At 43.3% G+C, this 20,871-nt stretch overlaps 2 protein-coding genes across 4 annotated transcripts; one reads left to right on the top strand and one right to left on the bottom strand.

Moving 5' to 3' along the window:
• Positions 1 to 669: 669 nt before the first annotated feature.
• On the bottom strand, positions 670 to 5,932 carry LOC123439439. The gene is made up of 8 exons (XM_045116185.1): positions 5,618 to 5,932; positions 5,399 to 5,532; positions 4,814 to 5,018; positions 3,867 to 4,133; positions 3,047 to 3,181; positions 1,973 to 2,617; positions 1,382 to 1,561; positions 670 to 1,279 (listed from the first exon to the last, which is right to left on the bottom strand). The coding sequence occupies exons 1-8, from the start codon at positions 5,753 to 5,755 to the stop codon at positions 1,106 to 1,108; spliced, it is 1,878 nt and encodes a 625-aa protein (XP_044972120.1). The 5' UTR covers positions 5,756 to 5,932; the 3' UTR covers positions 670 to 1,105.
• An 8,327-nt stretch (positions 5,933 to 14,259) lies between these two features.
• LOC123439193 (probable serine/threonine-protein kinase WNK2) lies at positions 14,260 to 19,949 on the top strand. 3 transcript variants are annotated; one of them, XM_045115969.1, is made up of 9 exons: positions 14,260 to 14,569; positions 14,697 to 14,734; positions 16,267 to 16,494; positions 16,792 to 17,027; positions 17,101 to 17,258; positions 18,115 to 18,295; positions 18,391 to 18,462; positions 18,554 to 18,700; positions 18,792 to 19,949. In XM_045115969.1, the coding sequence occupies exons 1-9, from the start codon at positions 14,492 to 14,494 to the stop codon at positions 19,505 to 19,507; spliced, it is 1,854 nt and encodes a 617-aa protein (XP_044971904.1). In that variant the 5' UTR covers positions 14,260 to 14,491; the 3' UTR covers positions 19,508 to 19,949. The 3 variants fall into 3 exon arrangements, with proteins under 3 accessions (XP_044971904.1, XP_044971971.1, XP_044972028.1); XM_045116036.1 differs by having other exon boundaries at positions 14,261 to 14,569; positions 16,792 to 17,015; XM_045116093.1 differs by lacking the exon at positions 18,391 to 18,462 and having other exon boundaries at positions 14,262 to 14,569; positions 16,792 to 17,015.
• The last annotated feature ends 922 nt before the right edge of the window (positions 19,950 to 20,871 follow it).

Genomic DNA, 20,871 nt, shown 5'->3' with positions numbered 1-20,871 from the left:
ACGCATAATTGCGTATAAGCGTACACTTTCGGCAAAAAAGCGCAAGACGATGGAAAAACGTACAATTAACACTTCAACTTTTTTAAACTATGTATATACACATATACATATTAAATTTTAGCCTTCATGGCCTTCAATGGAGTCAATTGTAATGGTAAAAGCGGTGGTCTAGCGCTATTTTGGAATGACCACTTATCAGTTGAGTTTGCCATTATCATTAATGAGAATTTTATAAAACTGTGAATAATTACAAAACAAGCATAGCTCGGATGGTTAGGTTTTTTGTGGTGGAACCAATCCACCAAGGTTTAAGTCCAAGACTTGGCATTGGTGGTCCCATTTTCCTGGATTTATTTAGAACCTTCTGGACGTTCCCGTCGACTGTGAAGACATATGTAACAACTTCATCAATTTCAAGATAGTGTGTTGGCAAGAAGACACAGATGCATGTCTACCAGTTTTGTAGTACTACATCTACAAAAAAAAGTTTTGTAGTACTGAATGTCCTTCAGGTTCAGCCGCTTGGAGATTGGTAACATAGGCTTTGTTCAAGCAACATGAACGACGGTCTACTGATAGAATGCGTCATATACCAACCATTGTTAAAGGCCGGGGGATAATACCCTTCTGTCCTGGAAAACTACACTACTGTAGTATTTAAAATGGATAAAAGTCTAATACCCCCTCTTGTACTCTAATATAAGAAGTTTTTGCAGTTCAATTATCGAGGAAAATGACCGGTAAAATTAATTTGAAGACAACTGGACGCACGCGGTACTACCAGTACAAAACTTCTTCTGTTCATTGCCTGAATTAGAAAAGAAAGCGCCATATGCATTTGCACCATGTCCAGATCAACAAGATGTTGACCCTCGAGAACCCATGTATACGCAAAAAAGATAAACGTAAGATGCGGCAAACTCAAAGAGCGTCGCAGCCTGACGCCGCCCCTTTTCCTGTCTCTCTGCTTCTTGCTCTGTCCTTCAATCTTGAGGAATTAACTAATCATCAGCTGTCAACATGCCTTGCATTGTATCTGCCCTGAGAATCTCCAAGACGCCAAGAATCAAGAGTCCAAGACGCCAATGAACTTCCGGGATTCGGACTAGCGGTAGCGCTGATACATCCTTCGCAGATCTCGGCAGTGTATGCACGTCCATGGGGTCAGTGGAGGATCGAGGCAGTACGAGTGCACCCACTGCGATCGGCAGACGTGGCAGCTCAGAATAAGCTCCTCGGGCTCACGGCTGTGGCACATGTAGCAGGCCCCTTGGGCGGACTGCACGTTGGGTTCGGTAGACAGGTGAGCATCGAAAAATACAAGTACATCAAGTCAAGCAGTAGCGGTGCACACTGCACAGTAGAACCAGATTTCACTCACCGATGGTCCAGGAAGGTCGTGGCCTTCATCCGTGAACATGAAGATGTCGGTTGAAGCTCCACAAGGAACGGGGGTCTGCGAGTATATCTTCTGATCTGAAGTGCCGGCCTCATCCACCTTGCTGATCCAGGAGAAACTGGCTTTGCAAAGCGGGCACGTCGAGACCTTTCCCCTAGAAGACTGGAACACACAGCATGCAAGTTTGTGAGCACCAGTTTCTACGACACATAATTTCTGATAGAAAATTAGTCCAGGAACAAACAAAAATTGCTAACTAAAAGCATCTGTTCTTCGCCGACATCGAGTAATTTGTTCTGCTCAGGGCATCCTGAGAGTTAACTAGGAACGGTGACTGTATGTTCAATTTCTAATCTTATGTAAACTGGTGACATGCATTTCAATCAGGATAAGTGCTATCCTGCTGTACTGAATCCATGCTACCGTACAAGCATTAAGTGCACATTTCATGTGTCGTATAGTAGAGCAATGTACATATCTCAGAAATATTGATGTGCAAAAAAAAAAACAGTATAAGCAGATCTTGAGGAATAAACTTCACTAAAGAATTTTATTTATGTTGACGCGACGTACCAGACAATCCGCCCATCCTTGAATGCATGAAAAACAGAACCTATGTCCACATGGTAAGATGCCCCTTGAGGAAGAAAAATCAGTCCAGCAAATGACACATGAAAGTTCTGCTTGTCTTTGCATGCTGGATGGTTCTTCCATGGCGGGCTTATCATCATCTCCCTTGTCATCACCAGCTGTGATGCGAAGATCACTTTGATCTATTTTCTCTTGAGTACAGAAAGATGGTTCATGCCCCAACAAATCACATGGTTGCAAGCTTCTTGACCTTTCACCAAATTCAATATTTTCATGCTCTTCCCACTTCTCCAATTCGTAATCATGCATACTAGTTTCACAATAATCGTATGCACTTTCCAATGTAGATTGCCGAAATGATGGTGCATTTGTGCTCCTTTTTTCTCTCCGAGCTTCTGTAGTCAGAGTATCAAACATTTGTAGTTCCTCAAAACTATCTGACAAACCATCATCGGATAATTCCAAAAGAGAGCGTGCATGCTTGCTTCGTGATCCCTTTCTCATAGGATCATTTCTTTCGCCCATCTGACCAACAACCTCGTTACGCAGGAGACCTGACAAGTTTCCCTTCTGCTTCGATGTGCTCCGGGATGAAGTAGAACTTGACTTGTGAAGGCCTTCTCTTATCTGTATTTTCATTAGACATATGTGTAAGTTTACAACTGAGAATAGAACAGTTAACGGAAGGGACAACGAAACAAGCTGAAACACAAAGTCAACTGCTCATCTTATCTATTCATCAAAGACCACATCAGAACTTTCTCATCTTGGGAATGTAAACATAACTAATACAATATTCAAGGACATGCATAGCAATAAGCCAATAACACTTCAGATAGGTGCCCTTTCCACTTCAGAGCATTAACAGATCCTTTCGTACTCAGGACTTAGGAATTAGGATTAAGGACTTCACTGTGTAATAAAATATTGGCAGGTTTCATAAACAGAGTGAAGACCTTATGACAGCACATAACTAAATCAAAAGTTTGTCAGGCTAAAGCTAGACAAACGAATTGATTTCAAAATGGTTTCAATGGAGTATGATTTGCAAATTACCATCAAACTTGAAGCATTGTCTCGCAGATGTAGGATATCTTTATCAGTTGACTTTTGTTCACGTTTTAAACGTTTTTTTCCTCCTTTAACATCTCCTGAATGAATCTTCTTCGAACTCCCGGCAACGACTAAATTCTGAAAGCGACAGTGCAACCAAGCTCCATCAGGTAATTTACAGCATAACATGTCAGGAATAATGACACTTCTGAAAAATAACGCATTCTTCTAAGACCTTCAACTATTTAGGGCAGCAAAGAGAAACCACAATGGGATGAATAACAGCACAGTACTTACAAAATACATAACAGAGAGAAATACACATACAAAAATTAGGCCGCTTGTGAGAAATGTCTACTTTAGCAATTCAAATTAACAGCTTCAATGAAAACAATACAGAAAAGAAAAGGGTAATTTGGGCACTACACATGCAGTTAAAATATCATATTCTAGGACGAAAAAATCCACATCAGGTTCAAGCCTCAACTTACTTGCAGAACATACATGGTGTATTTTACTAAAAACTCAGAACTATCACCGAATTAATAATTTATTTTGTCAATCCTACAGTTACGGAAAGCAAGGAGCCAAGGACACTGCCTAACTATATAGAGCATGCCTGTCGCATGATCTGTCATCACACAGCAAATCTCTTACAGAAAAGAGTAGCTTTTAATTAAGGAAATGGGTCTAAACAGTGTTTTATTTGCTATCTGGAATGAATGGAAAAAATTGAACGGGTGAAATGTAAAACCTGAAGACAAAATGGAGAATCAAAGGATTGGATTCACAAACTAAATGAATTGGAAATAATTGCTCTTACTTCTTTTAATAGGTATGAATCCAACCAGCCCTGATACTCAAAATCAGAATCTGAATCATCAATCTTGAGCACATCCCTGGCATTTGAAGTACTACATAAATTAGAAGGTAACTCTTTCAAGCAAGGATCCTCCCTGAACCTTGAAGCATTGTCTCGCAGACGTAGGAAATCTTTATCAGTTGACTTCCGCTCACGCTTCAAATGTTTTTTTCCTCCTTTAACATCGCCTGAACAAATATTCTTCGAATTCCCGGCAACGGCTAAATTCTGAAGGTGGTAGGGAAGCTCCATCAGAAAATTTACAGTGTAACATGTCAGGAATAATGACACTTCAGAAAAAATAGCGTATTTTTCTAAGACCATCAACCATTTGGGCCAACGGAGGGAAACCACAAATGCGATGAATAACAGCACAGTACTTACACAATAGTATATAATAGAGTGAGATAAACCAAAAAAAAAAAATAGGCCAACTGAGAAACATCAACTTTAGCAACTCAAATTAACAGCTTAAATGAAAACAATACAGAAAAGAAAAAGGTACAGAAATTTGAGTGCAACACATGCAGAAATATCAGATTCTAATACAAAAAATCCACATCACATTCAGGTCTCAACTTACTTACAGGATACATGGTGTATTTTACTAAAAAGTCAGAACCAATCACTTAATTAGTAATTTATTTACTTAGTCATTTATACAGTTATGAAAAGCAAGGACACTGCCTTACTATACAGAGCATGCCTGCCGCGTGATCTGTCATCACACAGCAAACCTCTTACAAAAGAGTGGCTTTTACTTAAGAAAAATGGATCTAAACAGTGTTGTTTTTCTTATATGAAACAAATAGAGAAAAAATAACAGGTGAAATGTAAAGCCTGAAGACTAAATGGAGAATCAAATGATTGGACCCCAAACTAAATCAATTGGAAATAATGGCTCCTACCTCTTTTAATAGGGATGACTCCAACCATCCCCGATGCTCAGAATCAGAATCTGAATCATCAATCTTGACCACATCGCTGGCATATGAAGTATTGCATAAATCCGAAGGTAACTCTTTCACGCATGGATCCTCCCTGGATGCATTTCTCTTGGACCGCCTGCCTGGCAAATCAGACAGCTGTGGGACTGGCCCGGCTTCTTCACCACTGGACATCAAGCACAGCAAGATTTTCTGAGGATTACATAGTAGAACGGTTTGACAGTAAGAAAAAGGCAGCATGCTACTTTGGCTAGTTTATTACAAGGCATCAACTAAGCAACGCGTAAAGAATGCGCAATCGCTCTGTCGGGATCAAAGGTGTTCACAACAATGCGCATCGCAATCGCTCTGTCACAGCAAATTAAACTGCTGCTGCAAACATGTGCATGGAAATCAGAAACAAGTTGCGGAAACAATTCCTGGTCCCGATTTTCTTTCGCATTCGCTCGTAGAATCATCCCTTACAACTAATCCATCCAATTACACAGCAGAAGCAATTCACCATGTACTGCTACATGCATAACTGCACGGCGATAAAACAGCTACCTTTCCATGGCGTAGGGGGCCTCGGGGAGGCGCGTCCCCTGCTGGAGGCAGTGGAGGAACCAGCGGTGGCTGACGATGCGGACCCGGAGCCGCCTCGCGATGTCGTACTTCTTCCCCTCGAGCCTCCAGCAAACCTAACCGCGGTTCAAACAAGGGCAACGCAGATCAGCGGGCCGCGTGTGCAGCGGAGACCGGGGTCGACGAGCGCCAAGAGGTTACCAGGTGGGTTATGGATCTGCTCATGGCGCCGACGTAGCTGGCGCCGGCCTCCGAGATGAGCTTCACCAGCCTGTGCCGCTCGTCGCCGTGGTAGCCGCTCACCGTCGCTACCACCTTGTCCATCCCCGCCGCCGGCATGGCTCGGGACTCCGGCGAGGCGGGGCGGTCGGCCCACGCGGCGGAGACGGCGGGCGGGAGGCTGGAGCCGGGGCGGCGGCGGAGACGGCGGGCGGGAGGCTGGAGGCGGGGCGGCGGCGGAGATTGGGGGTGGGGAATTAATGGGGGAAGGAATGCTCCGATTTCGATCCGCCGGTGGCATTCCTGGCGTAATTTCTGCCAACTCCGCGATTTCGAATTCGCGCCGGGTTTTTTTTTTCCTTAGGCGCGTGCTGCATGGCGCGGCGACGGCCGTCCGATCCGCCCATCGTCCCGCTATAGCTGATCTAGATGCCCACTGCTATTTTTCATAACCCGCTATTTAAAACATTGATAAAAACACGCATCATTTGATATGATACGGTATCATGCTGTCATACTCAATCTTTTTTTTTACGTCATTTAATTCTATGTCATCTCATTACAATTGCCTAGTTGACATGCATCATACTACCTACGATACTATCATTATGAACGGCCTTATGGCTAATTTCGCATTTTATATGGTACTCGTTGATGCTTACTCTAAATGGTTAAGTGTTTGCATGATGCCAACACGAGATTATGCATTTGCAAAATTGATCCCTCGGAACATACAAATGAGGAATAGATTCCTTGATTATCATATTAAGTCCATGGGAATCTCTCGGAACATACAAATGAGGAATAGATTCCTTGATTATCATATTAAGTCCATGGGAATTTACCCCGGATGGATTATTGCGTTGCAATGTGAACTGAAATTGAGCAGTCAGTATTGCATGTCCATATGCAAGATATACTTGCAGAGCCATTGACTAAAAGGGTTTAATTCATTGCCAGACCGCTCCTTCGAGGTTTTATTTTACAACCTACATGTTGGGAGCCCATTGTTTTACAACCACTAAACTCGTCAACTTTAAATTGTTGAACAGCAACCTCCATTCTCCCATGCAGTTTGTGCATGTGTTTCCCACCTTTTCACGTTCGGTTGACAGGTGTATGTATCGTGCCACCACCCCAACAATCAGCAATGGGCCCGATCCGTAAGTTAGGATATACGTTGGTTAAAAGGTCGTGTCCATGATATGTCTCCAACATTGGTATCTACTATGCGACTATATGTTTACCTATTAATAAAGCAATTAGTGTTTCTGTCGTCCGTCATTAACATTGCCCATAAAGTTGTTGAAAATTACCCACAATTGCCATTTATAAGTCATAAAAAACGTTTCAAACAGTAAAATCTTCGGACTGGGCCGGCCTATCTAGGCACCTCCTATATTATGCTACGGGCATTGAAAAAAGATGCAGCACACCTATTTGAGCCGGCCCATGCGTGGCCGCCTATTCTTTTAGTTTATTGTTTTATTTTACTTTTCAGTTCCATTTTTTCTACTTTAAATAATTTATAACTTTAAATAACTATTCTTCGATTTAAGAAACTGATAATTTTGAAATAAATTATTAAAAAACATATTTTTTAATAATTCAAAAACTACTTAGGAGTTTAGAAAATGTCTGTAAAATGTAAAAAGTCAATAATTTTAAACAACAGTCCGTGTAAAAATCTTAAAAACAGTTTGTGCCTCTGTTTTTAGTCTCATTTTTTATTTTCATTTTCTGCTCCATTTTTTTAAATTTAAATAATAACGACTTTTGAAAAACTTTTGCAACTTATAAAACTGAGAATTTTGAAATAGAATTTTGAAGAAAACATAAAATGTTTGTGAATTCAAAAAATGCTTGGGATATTTGTAAAAGTATTACCATATTCAAAAAAATGTTCATAATTTTGAGAACAATGTTGGTGAAAACAATAAAAGTCCATGATTTTGAGAAAAAAGTTTGTGTATTATTTTTTGAGTGCAATTGAAAAAAATGTTTGCTAATTCAAAAAATGTTCATGCATTTCAAGAAATGTCCTAAAATTTGAAGGACGTAATATGATCAGCATCCTTGAAGATTATAATTATTTTTCTCCCGTTGCAACGCACGGGCCCTGAAAATTTTGTTGGGTCTCCAAGCATAGAGTTTTGTAGAACAATAACAAAATTTTCTTAAGTGGATGACCTAAGATTTATTAATACGCGGGAGGTGTAGGATGAAGATGGTCTCTCTCAAACAACCTTGTAATTAAATATAAGAAATCTCTTGTGTCCCCAACATACATAATACAATGACAGATTATATAAATGCACTAGTTCGGCGAAGTGGTGGTGATAGGAATGTAGTATGAATAGTAAATATGGGTTTTTGTAATTTAAAAATATAAAATCAACAAGGTAACAAATGACAAAAGTGAGCACAAAAGGTTATGTTTCATATTTTCACTAGTGCAACTCTCAGCGGTGCTAACATAACTAAATCTGTTGGAAATATTTCCAAGAGGCAATAATAAAATAGTTATTATTATATTTCTTGTTTCAAGATAATCGTTTATTATCCATGCTAGAATTTTATTGAATGAGAACACAAATACATGTGTGGATACATAGACAAAACAATGTCCCTAGTAAGCCTCTAGTTGACTAGCTCGTTAATCGAAGATGGTTAAGTTTTCCAAGCCATAGACAAGTGTTGTCACTTGATAATTGGATCACGTCATTAGAAGAATGATGTGGTGGACAAGACCCAAACTATGAACGTAGCATGTGATCGTGTTATTTTATTGCTACTGTTTTCTGCATGTCAAGTATACATTCCTATGACCATGAGATCATGTAACTGTTGGAGAACGTTGCATGGAAAACAAAAAATTACTACGCGCACGAAGACCTATCATGGTGATGACCATCTACGAGAGGGAGATCGGATCCACATACCCTTGTAGATCGCTAAGCGGAGAGCGTTAAGAAACGCGGTTGATGTAGTGGAACGTCTTCGTGATCCAAATCGTCGCCGTCCCACGGTCCGTCCCTATCTAGCGCTGAACGGACGGCACCTCCGTGTTCAGCACACGTACAGCTCGACGATGATCTCCGCCTTCTTGATCCAGCAAGAGGGGGCAGAGAGGTAGGTGAGTTCTCCGGCAGCGCGACGGCGTGACGGTGATGGTGGTGGAACTAGTCCAGTAGGTCTTCGCCTAAGCACCGCTGAAAACTAGATTAGAGGAGAAACGGATCTAGAGAGAGGGCAACACGTGGCTGATTATTGTTGTGTCAAAACCCTCAAAAACTCTAGTATATATAGAAGGAGAGGAGGGAGATCGCCGGCCCTAGGGCTTCCCCTTTGGGTCGGACAAAGTGGGAGGAGAGGATTCCTCCTCCTCCAATCCTACTCCTAGTAGGATCCCCCTTCCACTTGGAAACCTTTTCCACCTTTTGTATGTTTCCCTTATTTTCCACTCCAGCCGCATGGGCCCTTAGAGGTGGCTTAGACCAGCCCACCAGGGGCTGGTTTGACTCCTCTCTTGGCCCATGAAGCCCTAGGGTCGTCACACCCCTCCCGGTGGTCCCCCGACACCCTCCCGGCACTCTCGGTACACTACCGATGAGTCTGAAACCTTTTCTGATGACCAAAATAGGACTTCTATATATCAATCTTTACCTTCAGACCATTCCGGAGCTCCTCATGACGTCTAGGATCTCATCCGGGACTCCGGACAACCTTCGATCACCAACACCTATAACTCAACTATACCGAAACGTCATCGAACCTTAAGTGTCCAGACCCTGCGGGTTCGAGAACTATGCAAACATGACCGAGACACTCTCCGGTCAATATCCAATAGCGGGACCTGGACGTCCATATTGGATCCTACATATTCTACGAAGATCTTTATCGGTTGAACCTCTATGTCAAGGATTCAGTTAATCCCGTATGCAGTTCCCTTTGTCCTTCGGTATGTTACTTGCCCGAGATTCGATCGTCGGTATCTCTATACCTAGTTCAATCTTGTTACCGGCATGTCTGCTTACTCGTTCCATAATACAAGATCCCGAGACTAACTCCTTAGTCATATTGCTTGCAAGGCTTATTGTGATGTTGTATTTGAATGACAAATCCCAGTCTTAATCCATGCCAACCCAATAGACACCTTCGGAGATACTTGTAGAGCACCTTTATAGTTAGAATAATATTTCCTAGACCATGAAAATGATATGCACTTGCATGAAAGAAATGAAATAGATAAGATGTTCTTTGATCAACAACCTATCCTTAAACACAATTTGCCTGTTGAAATTATAGGAGGCCCTGCTCCACCTAAAGGTGATCTTGTGTTTGAATTAAAACAATTACCCAATATTTGAAATATGCTTATCTTGACGAGAAGAAGATATATCGTGTTATTATTAGTGCTAAGCTTACGGAGCATGAAGAAAATAGATTATTAAAAACTCCGAGGAAGCATCGTGCTGCTATTGTATATACTCTTGATGATATTAAGGGCATCAGTCCCACTCTCTGTCAACACAAGATTAATATGAAAGCAGATGTTAAACCAGTTGTTGATCATCAATGATGATTAAATCCTAAGATGAAGGAAGTGGTAAGCACTGAAATATTAAAGATTCTAGAAGCAGGTATAATTTATCCTATAGCTAATAGTAGATGGGTAAGTCTTCTTTATTGTGTCCCTAATACAGGAGGTATTATAGTTGTTCGTAATGATAAAAATGAACTTATCCCACAAAGGATTGTGACTGATTATGGAATGATAATTGATTCGAGAAAGTTAAATAAAGCCACTAGAATGGCTCATGTAGTGCTCTAAGCATTCGAGGCATCTGAAGTCCCATGTATTACTGACATAGACTTTCAACTGGATTGGGTAACTACTGTCGACCCATATACGAAACCCGCGTGCAAAGCTCATTTTTATACTAGTGATGCAACAAGCCCATAGTGTTGGAATTATGCCCTAGAGGCAATAATAAATATAGTTATTATTATAATTCCTGTATCAAGATAATAGTTTATTATCCATGCTATAATTGTATTGAATGAAGACTCATTTACATGTGTGGATACATAGACAAAACACCGTCCCTAGCATGCCTCTAGTTGGCTAGCCAGTTGATCGATGATAGTCAGTGTCTTCTGATTATGAACAAGGTGTTGTTGCTTGATAACTGGATCACGTCATTGGGAGAATCACGTGATGGACTAGACCCAAACTAATAGACGTAGCATGTTGATCGTGTCATTTTGTTGCTACTGTTTTCTGCGTGTCAAGTATTTATTCCTATGACCATGAGATCATATAACTCTCTGACACCGGAGGAATGCTTTGTGTGTATCAAACGTCGCAACGTAACTGGGTGACTATAAAGATGCTCTACAGGTATCTCCGAAGGTGTTAGTTGAGTTAGTATGGATCAAGACTGGGATTTGTCACTCCGTGTGACGGAGAGGTATCTCGGGGCCCACTCGGTAATACAACATCACACACAAGCCTTGCAAGCAATGTAACTTAGTGTAAGTTGCGGGATCTTGTATTACAGAACGAGTAAAGAGACTTGCCGGTAAACGAGATTGAAATAGGTATGCGGATACTGACGATCGAATCTCGGGCAAGTAACATACCGAAGGACAAAGGGAATGACATACGGGATTATACGAATCCTTGGCACTGAGGTTCAAACGATAAGATCTTCGTAGAATATGTAGGATCCAATATGGGCATCCAGGTCCCGCTATTGGATATTGACCGAGGAGTCTCTCGGGTCATGTCTACATAGTTCTCGAACCCGCAGGGTCTGCACACTTAAGGTTCGACGTTGTTTTATGCGTATTTGAGTTATATGGTTGGTTACCGAATGTTGTTCGGAGTCCCGGATGAGATCACGGACGTCACGAGGGTTTCCGGAATGGTCCGGAAACGAAGATTGATATATAGGATGACCTCATTTGATTACCGGAAGGTTTTCGGAGTTACCGGGAATGTACCGGGAATGACGAATGGGTTCCAGGAGTTCACCGGGGGGGGACCCACCCCGGGGAAGCCCATAGGCCTTGGGGGAGACACACCAGCCCTTAGTGGGCTGGTGGGACAGCCCACAAGTGCCCTATGCGCCAAGGAGAAGAAAATCAAGAGAGAAAGAAAAAAAAAGGAGGTGGGAAGGAAGGGGGACTCCCTCCCACCAAACCTAGTCCAACTCGGTTTGGGGGGGGGGGGGGAGAGTCCTCCCCCTTGGACTCGGCCGACCCCCTTGAGCCCCAAGGCAAGGCCCCCTCCCTCCCACCTATATATACGGAGGTTTTAGGGCTGATTTGAGACGACTTTTCCACGGCAGCCCGACCACATACCTCCACGGTTTTTCCTCTAGATCGCGTTTCTGCGGAGCTCGGGCGGAGCCCTGCTGAGACAAGGTCATCACCAACCTCCGGAGCGCCGTCATGCTGCCGGAGAACTCTCCTACCTCTCCGTCTCTCTTGCTGGATTAAGAAGGCCGAGATCATCGTCGAGTTGTACGTGTGCTGAACGCGGAGGTGCCGTCCGTTCGGTACTAGATCGTGGGACTGATCGCAGGATTGTTCGCGGGGCGGATCGAGGGACGTGAGGACGTTCCACTACATCAACCGCGTTCTCTAACGCTTCTGCTGTACGGTCTACGAGGGTACGTAGATCACTCATCCCCTCTCGTAGATGGACATCACCATGATAGGTCTTCGTGCGCGTAGGAAATTTTTTGTTTCCCATGCGACGTTCCCCAACACATAGTCCTTGATATTCTTCTTCGAAGGAGGTCGTTCGCTCGACCTTGCTTCTTGGAACCGCCGTGGAGGTGGGCAAATGGCATGGGACCCGCACAGAGATAAAAATTGTAGGTTGGGTTGGAGCTCATCATTGATATGGTGGCCGTGGAGAGACTTTGGCGCATGCTATGGAGGTTGTTTGTTAGTCTTCATCACCGGTCCATCAATATTTTTGGGGAAACGACGAACTCTCTTCTTCCTCCCAGCCCAAGAGCCAAAGGGGAGGCAATGAAGCTTCTATTTAGAGTCCGTCACCAACCTGATAGAACTATTATGATAACAGAATCTTAGCTTTTGCACAAAGGACCCACAACCAAGAAGTAAAATTACAATTGAGACCGAAGAATCAACTCAGCTTGAAACCAACGTCTGTCACCTGCCCCCGCTGTCACCACAACAAGCGTTGAATGAAAATGACACATATCACATTTTCACCCGAAGTCCACGTGGTTCCATCACTAACCACAAACTTTTCGTATCTCCAGGGTAGCTCACAAAAGGAAAATCCATTGTTCCAGAAAGAATTTAATCAGGCAACACCCCCGGACATGCCATTGAGCTCTAAATGTGGCATCCTTGCGTGATGACATCGAAGAGGAAACCAGATCCGCCAGCCACCAACCATGAACCCAATACATGATCCATCGTCTTCCAGCTGTCGCCGGACATAGATCACCGTCCTCATCCTCTTTTGAACTAACTCCCGAGCTCGGCACAAGTGACAGAGCAAAACCCGTTCAGCAGGGTAGCTCGACGACGCAAGTCCACCACAGGGATGTTGCCACCACAACATCCCCTTTTCAACAAACCACCATCAAGACCCCATCACCGACCAGAGAAACAGAACGCCACGCTGAAGGATGGTTTGGACTACTTTTATTCACGGCTACCGTCACCGTAGCCGGAGCCAAGACGTGTCGAGTGACCGACCGAAAACCAACACTATAGGTACACGGGTCCGCATGACCCCCTCACCCTCGACGACTGGAAGGTTATCAATGCAGGAAAGCCGTCGGAAGGCTGGTAGCACCACACGAGATCTAGATTGCCTTTCTTTTCTTCCGGAGAAAGAAAGAAAAGAATCTTTTTATCTGACTGGAAAGTTTACAAAGTAATTTGAGGGGAATTATTATAATTTTTTTGAGGGGTAAGACCAATTTTATTCATCAAAAGCCACATTTAGTGGGATACAAAGCGGATCATGGGGTTGTCCCAGCCAAATGTGTCGCCCCGGACCCAAAGCAAGCGGATACTTGGCTAGTTTATGTGCTTCAGTATTAGCAGCACGACCTTCAAAAGAAAAATTACAATGAAAAAGAGTAGCGCTAAGGGAAATTTCATGGACTATGGAGCCGTTCCGCCCTTTTGCACCCTTCTTTATATCTGCAACCGTTTGCTTGGAGTCAGAAGCTATGATGACTGATACGTCTTCGTCGTATGTACTTTTTTAAACTCTTTTGCCCTTGTTTTGGACTCTAATTTGCATGATTTGAATGGAACTAACCCGGACTGACGCCGTTTTCAGCAGAATTACCATGATGTTGTTTTTTGCATAAATAAAAGATTTTTTCTGGATTTAAGGTTTCATTAGGGACATTGAGCAGACCCTTGATTTCCCCTTGAACATTTCCCGGCACCCCCTATCTGAAAAAGATGGGTGATTTGGCAACGTTAATATGGAGTGAACGGTAAAATCATACTCCCTCCGTCTCAAAATAAGAAACCGGTTTTCCCGGACTCGGTACGGCCCGTAAATGGGCTAAAAGCGAGCAGGCTTTTGCAGCCTCGGACGGAGGAACAAAAAAATCTCCACTTGCGGCCTCGCCCACGCCCACGGCCACGGCCAGAGTTCCCCATCACTCCGACGGACCACCATTTCTGCCAGCTCTCCCCTCTCCATTCAGATCGCCGTGACCGTGACTCAGCCGCCATGGGCGCCACAAAGCCTGCTCCCGCCGCGAGACTCCTGTGACCCCAACCACCCACCGCCCCGCCCCGCCCCACCCCTCCCTCAACCGCGGATCGCCGGGCGGGGACATGCCTCCCACGCCGCCGCCGGAGACGGACGCCGAGCCGGAGTTCGCCGAGGTCGACCCCACCGCCCGCTACGGACGGGTAACGATCCGACCTCCTCCACCGCCCATTCATTCCCTCTCCCCACCCCCCTCCACGCGACCCCGTCCTCAACACCTGCTGATCCGGCGGACGGCGCCCCCTGTTTCGTTTCTTTGATTTGATGCAGTACACGGAGGTCCTCGGCAAGGGCGCGTTCAAGACGGTGTATCCTTTCCGCGCCGCTCGATTCGTTTCCCGGGGGCCGTTTGACTCCTCCTGGTTGGCCAAGATTCGGTTTTTTACCCGGTCCACGGGGCCCTTTCGCTGTTCGAAACAGTCGCGCGTGCACTGTGATGCGTTGATAATCTGCTCAACTTTTGGTATCTATATGTGCCTAGTATGTCAGGGGTTTCAATGATATCTATCTCCTCTGTGCGAAAACCCGTGATTTCTTCCTCGTTTAGATGGGAGTTTAGCTGGCATTGACCTGCTGTGATTGCTCGAGTTTTTTTTGTATATAATGGAAGAATAATCGCAAGACCTCTGCGGTCGACACGACCCAGCTCTGATTCCATTTGTCACCTGAAAGTTTCCATTTCCTGCTGCGCATTGGCTGGCATACAGTAGTTGCTGTCCTTCTATGAATGATATGACTTTCCCATATGCCTTCTGATGCATTGAATTCTGCTTAAGTTTGGTATTATTGCCTGCTATCTACGGTGGGTGGGTGAATGCTATCTACCCTCTGCAGAAACCTGCCATTTCTTCTTCTTCGCCTGAATGTGAATTTAGCTTGCATTAACCTGCTGTGATTACTTGTCATTTTTTTTCTTCGTATTTCTGATTTTTTTTTTCTGTCTGGGGTTGTTTGCCTTGTCCTGCTTGGTTAAGATTCAATTTTCACAAAGTCCGCGCAAGCTTTTGCAATCTGCAACGGTCTCATATGCCCAGTGATGTGTTGATTTCGGCTGTAGTTTTGGTATTTACGTCTGCTATTTCTTCTTCGTTTGAATGGGATTTTAGCTGCCATTGACCTGCTGTGATTCCTGGATATTTTTTTTTATAATGGAAGAATAATCTCCCATCCTCTGCACCCTACAGTGTGCACACAAGACACGCCCCAGCTGCAACTTCTGGATGCATTTGTTGTTTCAAAGTTTCCATTTCCTGCTGTGCATTTGGTTGGCATACACTCGTTGATGTCCTTCTGAGAATGATGATATGGCAATTATATATGCCTAATTTTGACTGAATTCGAGTTTTCATTACTTGGCTGTGTTGTCACTTGTGTGGAAGGTTTGCTGACTGTATGTGCATAACTGTCGCCACTCTTTGACAAATTGAGATGCTCAACACTAAATCGTGCCGTTTTAGTGCAAGTTTCGAGCTGTACTTTCTGTTTTCGATGTTAATTGTTGACAAAGCTTGTATAACCACACATTTTTATTGCATGTTTCTGATGTTGTCAAGGTTATGTAGTTTTCATGTGAGCAATTCATTTGGTTGTGCTTGTGCAATCCTGATGCAACAGCGTGACAAGTAGTTTAGATGTTCCAACTTGCAGTCTTGCATGCTATGTCCAGAGCTAGAACATACAAGCCCCATTATAATGTTCTTCTACTCCCTCCGTAAAGAAATATAAGACTGTAGTGATCTAAACGCTCTTATATTTCTTTACAGAGGGAGTACTTTCTAATTTTATTTGCACAAATCTTTCTATGGACTTGGAATCCTTAATTCAGATGTTGTCGATATAGTTACAAGGCTTTTGATCAACTGGAAGGGCTAGAAGTTGCTTGGAACCAGATCAAAGTGGGCGATATATTACGGAACAATGATGATTTAGAGAGGCTGAGATCAGAAGTGCGGTTGCTTAAGACACTCAAGCATAAGAACATAATCAAGTTCTACAATTCATGGCTTGACAAGAAAAACAACAACATAAACTTCATCACAGAAGTCTTCACATCGGGAACATTGCGCCAGTCCGTTCTCTCATGCCCCCTCCTGACTACAGTTTTTTAATAAATTTGAACACTTGTAATTAGCTGCTACGTCACCTTCTTTAACACTATATTGCCATCATTAGGACATAGATTAAAAATTAGCGTGTTGCGTTTTCCCAAACACATAATTCTGATCCTAGCAGGTCGCGCCAATAAGCAGAGGAAGCACTATTAGCAGAAACTAAATCAACGTGCTGGATATATATCATATATCTTATGTCTTTTCAGATGCCTAAGCTGTCACTGAATATTTTCCTCATTGCCCTGTCTTCTTAGGTACCGTATTAAGCACAAGAAGGTAGACATTAGAGCTTTGAAGAAATGGTCAAGGCAAATCTTGAGTGGTCTAGTGTACCTCCATGGCCATGATCCACCCATAATCCATAGAGACTTGAAGTGCGATAACATATTTGTGAATGGAAACCAGGGTGAAGTAAAGATTGGAGACTTGGGATTAGCAACCATCCTAGACAATGCACGTTCAGCTCATAGCATCATTGGTAACCGATTCAGTTACGTAAATCTATGTTTGTTCTTCTGAATTTGTAGTTGGGTCTTTCTCATGTTGTCTCTGTCCTTTTATAGGCACACCTGAATTCATGGCGCCGGAACTCTATGATGAAGAATACAACGAGCTTGTAGACATTTATGCATTTGGGATGTGTTTACTGGAGCTTGTTACATTTGAGTACCCATATTGTGAATGCTCCAATGCAGCACAGATATACAAGAAAGTTTCCGATGTTAGTCTGCTTATGCTCTGTGTTATATTTCATTGTTCTTTTCCTGATAATTTTAGACAATAAAGTGACATAAAAAATACAGTTGCTACATGATTATTACTGCTCTCACTGACCCATTTATCTTGATAGTTGCGAGTTCATCATCTGGGCAATGCTAACATTCTTTCTATTACAGTATACACATACCATCAAATGGCATACAACAATCATAATTTCCTAAGTGTTACAGTTATGTTTTTCTCTTATATTTTTCAGGTTGATTCTATTTTTCAGAAGCATAAAAATAAAATGATTTTAGGGTTGACAGCGTTTTAAAATGTTATTTGGCAGAATATCATTTGTCTTCCAGATTATTGGTATAGTCGCAAGAATTGTCTTGCATAGTATAAAAACGGCAGATACTTTTAAGAACAAGTATCATTTAATATGGGACGTCTGGTTCTTCAGTTGTGTAGTATTTGACAGTAAATGTGTTTGCAAGCGTAGGCCTCTTATCTGTTTTTCCATTCATCGCCTTTTGCATAGGATTGTAATCTATACTGTTGAGCTACCAATAGAGTTAAGCTTTTATACAATCTGTCAGATTAGATCCAACAAATCTTACTACTAAAAATATCCAACTTCTAAGAGTAAGAGTACATAATAATTTGTGTTAAAGGCTTAAAGCACACTGGCAAGATGTAGATGCAGGTGTTTTGGAATGATAATTCCTCTGCTCTACCATAACTTATAAGTGTCTGTTTCATTATTTATGGTACGCACATACTAGGCACTTCCGGGCTGATTGTTACTGTGGAATGTCTTATCAAATAGGCCAGTGTCTGACTGTCTTAATCTCTTGATTCTTGTATTACAGGGTGAAAAGCCTGGTTCACTGGCTAAGATTGAGGATCCTGAAGTAAAATTCTTTATAGAGAAATGCATAGCCCAAGCTTCCCAAAGGCTCTCAGCAGAAGAACTATTGGTGGATCCTTTTCTCCTAGATGTTGACGAGGAAAGAATCTTCTATCCGGTACAGTCAAATACTAATACATCAGGTAATTGACTGAACTGGAGATATATCTCAAACCACAGATGCATAATTTAGTAAAGTTGTTGTCTACCCCATGTAACGTTACAATAAACATACTAGATGCTGCTGGCAGTTCGAACCCAAGTGCGAATTACAGAGCAGCATCCTCTGTTGGCTCCCGGGGACGAACGGGTAGAAGCTCAATGACCTCACAGCAATCCGAACACAAGCTCACTGATGAGGTTTCCTCCTTTTCATATTTCAATTTTATGGTGGAATGCAGGTAGCACGGGGGAATCACATCCAAGTGAAAGCTACATACATGGCAATAGGAATCGACATGCTGCGACTAGTCGAATAATTACCGTTGAGAGTCAGCGGAAGGACCTGAATACAATATTTCTGAAACTACGGATTGCGGATTCAACAGGTATTTATCGTGGTAATCGATTTTTATTATTGTTATTATATAGCTAATTAGGTGCTTGCATTTTATACAAATTTTCAATCGCAATATGCAGGTCATGCCCAGAACATCCATTTTCCCTTCGACATTGAAGCAGACACTTCAATCAGTGTTGCTACTGAGATGGTTGTGCAACTAGATCTCACGGACCAAGATGTCACTGCGATTGCAGAAATGATAGATGCTGAAATACAGGCGCATATTCCTGAATGGGCGTTTGATGAATCAGTCGACAACCAAGTGGATGAAGGAGCTCATTCTGAGACTGATAATTCGGAATCTGATAACGACGAGACTTCCGAGCTTCGTAATGAGGTTGATGCAACAAATAATGGTTTTACACAGGAGCAGCTTCCTTCTGGCCGAAAATACTGGTCAGACTCACCCAGAAGAGATATTGAAATGCCTCACTTGGCGGAGGACCAGCGGACCGATGATAACATGCCAAATGGGACATTGAAAAACAACAATGTAGAAGGTATCTGTGAGCGAATATCATCGTCGGTGGGCTTGTCAAACCCAGACGTGGCCAACAGGAACTCGGGAGGGGCTTCTGTTGGCACTAGCTCTCATCTTTCAGACGGCAGTCATCTCACAGCAGATCTTAACGAAAAGCTGGCAGATCTGTTGGCCAATCAGAAGGAGGAGCTCATTGCGCTGCGAAGAAAACACAAGGCTGACATAGAGGTGATCTTAAACGGGGTGCCCGCACAACATCGTGAGGAAACCTTAACCAGGTGCCGCTTGAAGGCGGATCAGAAGAAGCTATGACTCCTCCATGTACATCTTCGCCGCGTCTTATTTTAGGTACCGGCACCGCCAGGGAGTTCGTTCCTTCTTTGGAAATCATTGCTGTGCAAGATTGGCCTCGCCGTTTCCTCTTCCTTTTTTTTCAATGGAGAAGCTGCTGCAGGTGCCTGTGGATTAGTCAGCCAGCCAAGCCCTACATATGGTACGATACGATGCTCCCGGTGCGACCTGTCTGGAGGTTTTTGAAGTCAACGGAAGGTTTCCGCGCCCAGCGAGTCAAATCATTCGGATACCATCATAATGCCAAAGAAATTGATTCATAAGAAGTGCATATTTTTCCTTTCGATCCCCCCCCCCCCCTTTTTTTTTGTATTGTCAACTTTCTTGGCCGCATGACGGTGTTTGAGCTGTTGCTCACCTGCATTCATCACAAAACGTAATGCTCAATTATTCCTTCACATCATGCCTGGCTCACATGCTCTTCCAGAGCCTCAGAGCTGTACTCTCTCTCTCTCTCTCTCTCTCTGTGCACATTTCATTCATCTCTATGGCCATGATCATGCACACACACACACTAACACATTTTTATCCATTTGTTAAGTGCAAGTGTGGCATGGAGCATGGAAGTCTCCACTGGCTCACTCAGTCCCATCAGCAGATCTGGAGTGCCCAATGATGATTGATGATGAACAGTATCTCTATGTACCTGCAGCAGCAACACATGCCTCCAGTAGCTTCCATCACATGCCCCCAGATTTCTGTGTCCCCCTCCAAAACTTTTCTCTCCTGCATCTGAATCTGTGTACTGGTGCTGGAAAACCTGAGCTGGTTGGTTGATCAGTCAGTCTGCTGCACACAGAATTCGGATCTGTGTTACAGTGGGCAGCGACATTGCCCACCCTCCAATGCCACCATGTTCAGGGGATGCATGCACCCATGCAGCAGGTGCAGCCATGATCACACCAGCAAGATAGATGGTGTTTTTGCTGGTCACTTTCAGAGGAGATGCAGCGCTTGAGATCTTGACCCCCTTTTTTTTCTTCTTCGGGTTTTCACAGAGTAGAAACCGGTCCCAAACCAGCTAAGGTGGCGCCAGCGAGAAGATACAAAAGAACAGTGACACCACATCAGATTTGTCCCAAAGTACACTGATATTGATTGCAACTTTGGAAGATACTGTACTGGTAGTACGTAATGGTCCATGGATGTATGCAGCATGCATGCATCCTACTCCCCTCCGTTCCTAAATAATTGTTAGTTGGGGAGAACTAGCGTTTCTAAATAATTATATTTGAAAAGATTTTCCCCTAGCGTAGGCTAGGGTTCCCAACTCCTTACGACGAAAACCCGCCGTAAGTCCACCTGTGCCGGCGCCCCGGCGAGAA

Source organism: Hordeum vulgare, chromosome 1H (assembly GCF_904849725.1).
Source record: "Hordeum vulgare subsp. vulgare chromosome 1H, MorexV3_pseudomolecules_assembly, whole genome shotgun sequence".
In the NCBI taxonomy this organism is placed as follows: domain Eukaryota; kingdom Viridiplantae; phylum Streptophyta; class Magnoliopsida; order Poales; family Poaceae; genus Hordeum; species Hordeum vulgare.
This window is presented reverse-complemented; position numbering and strand designations above follow the sequence as displayed.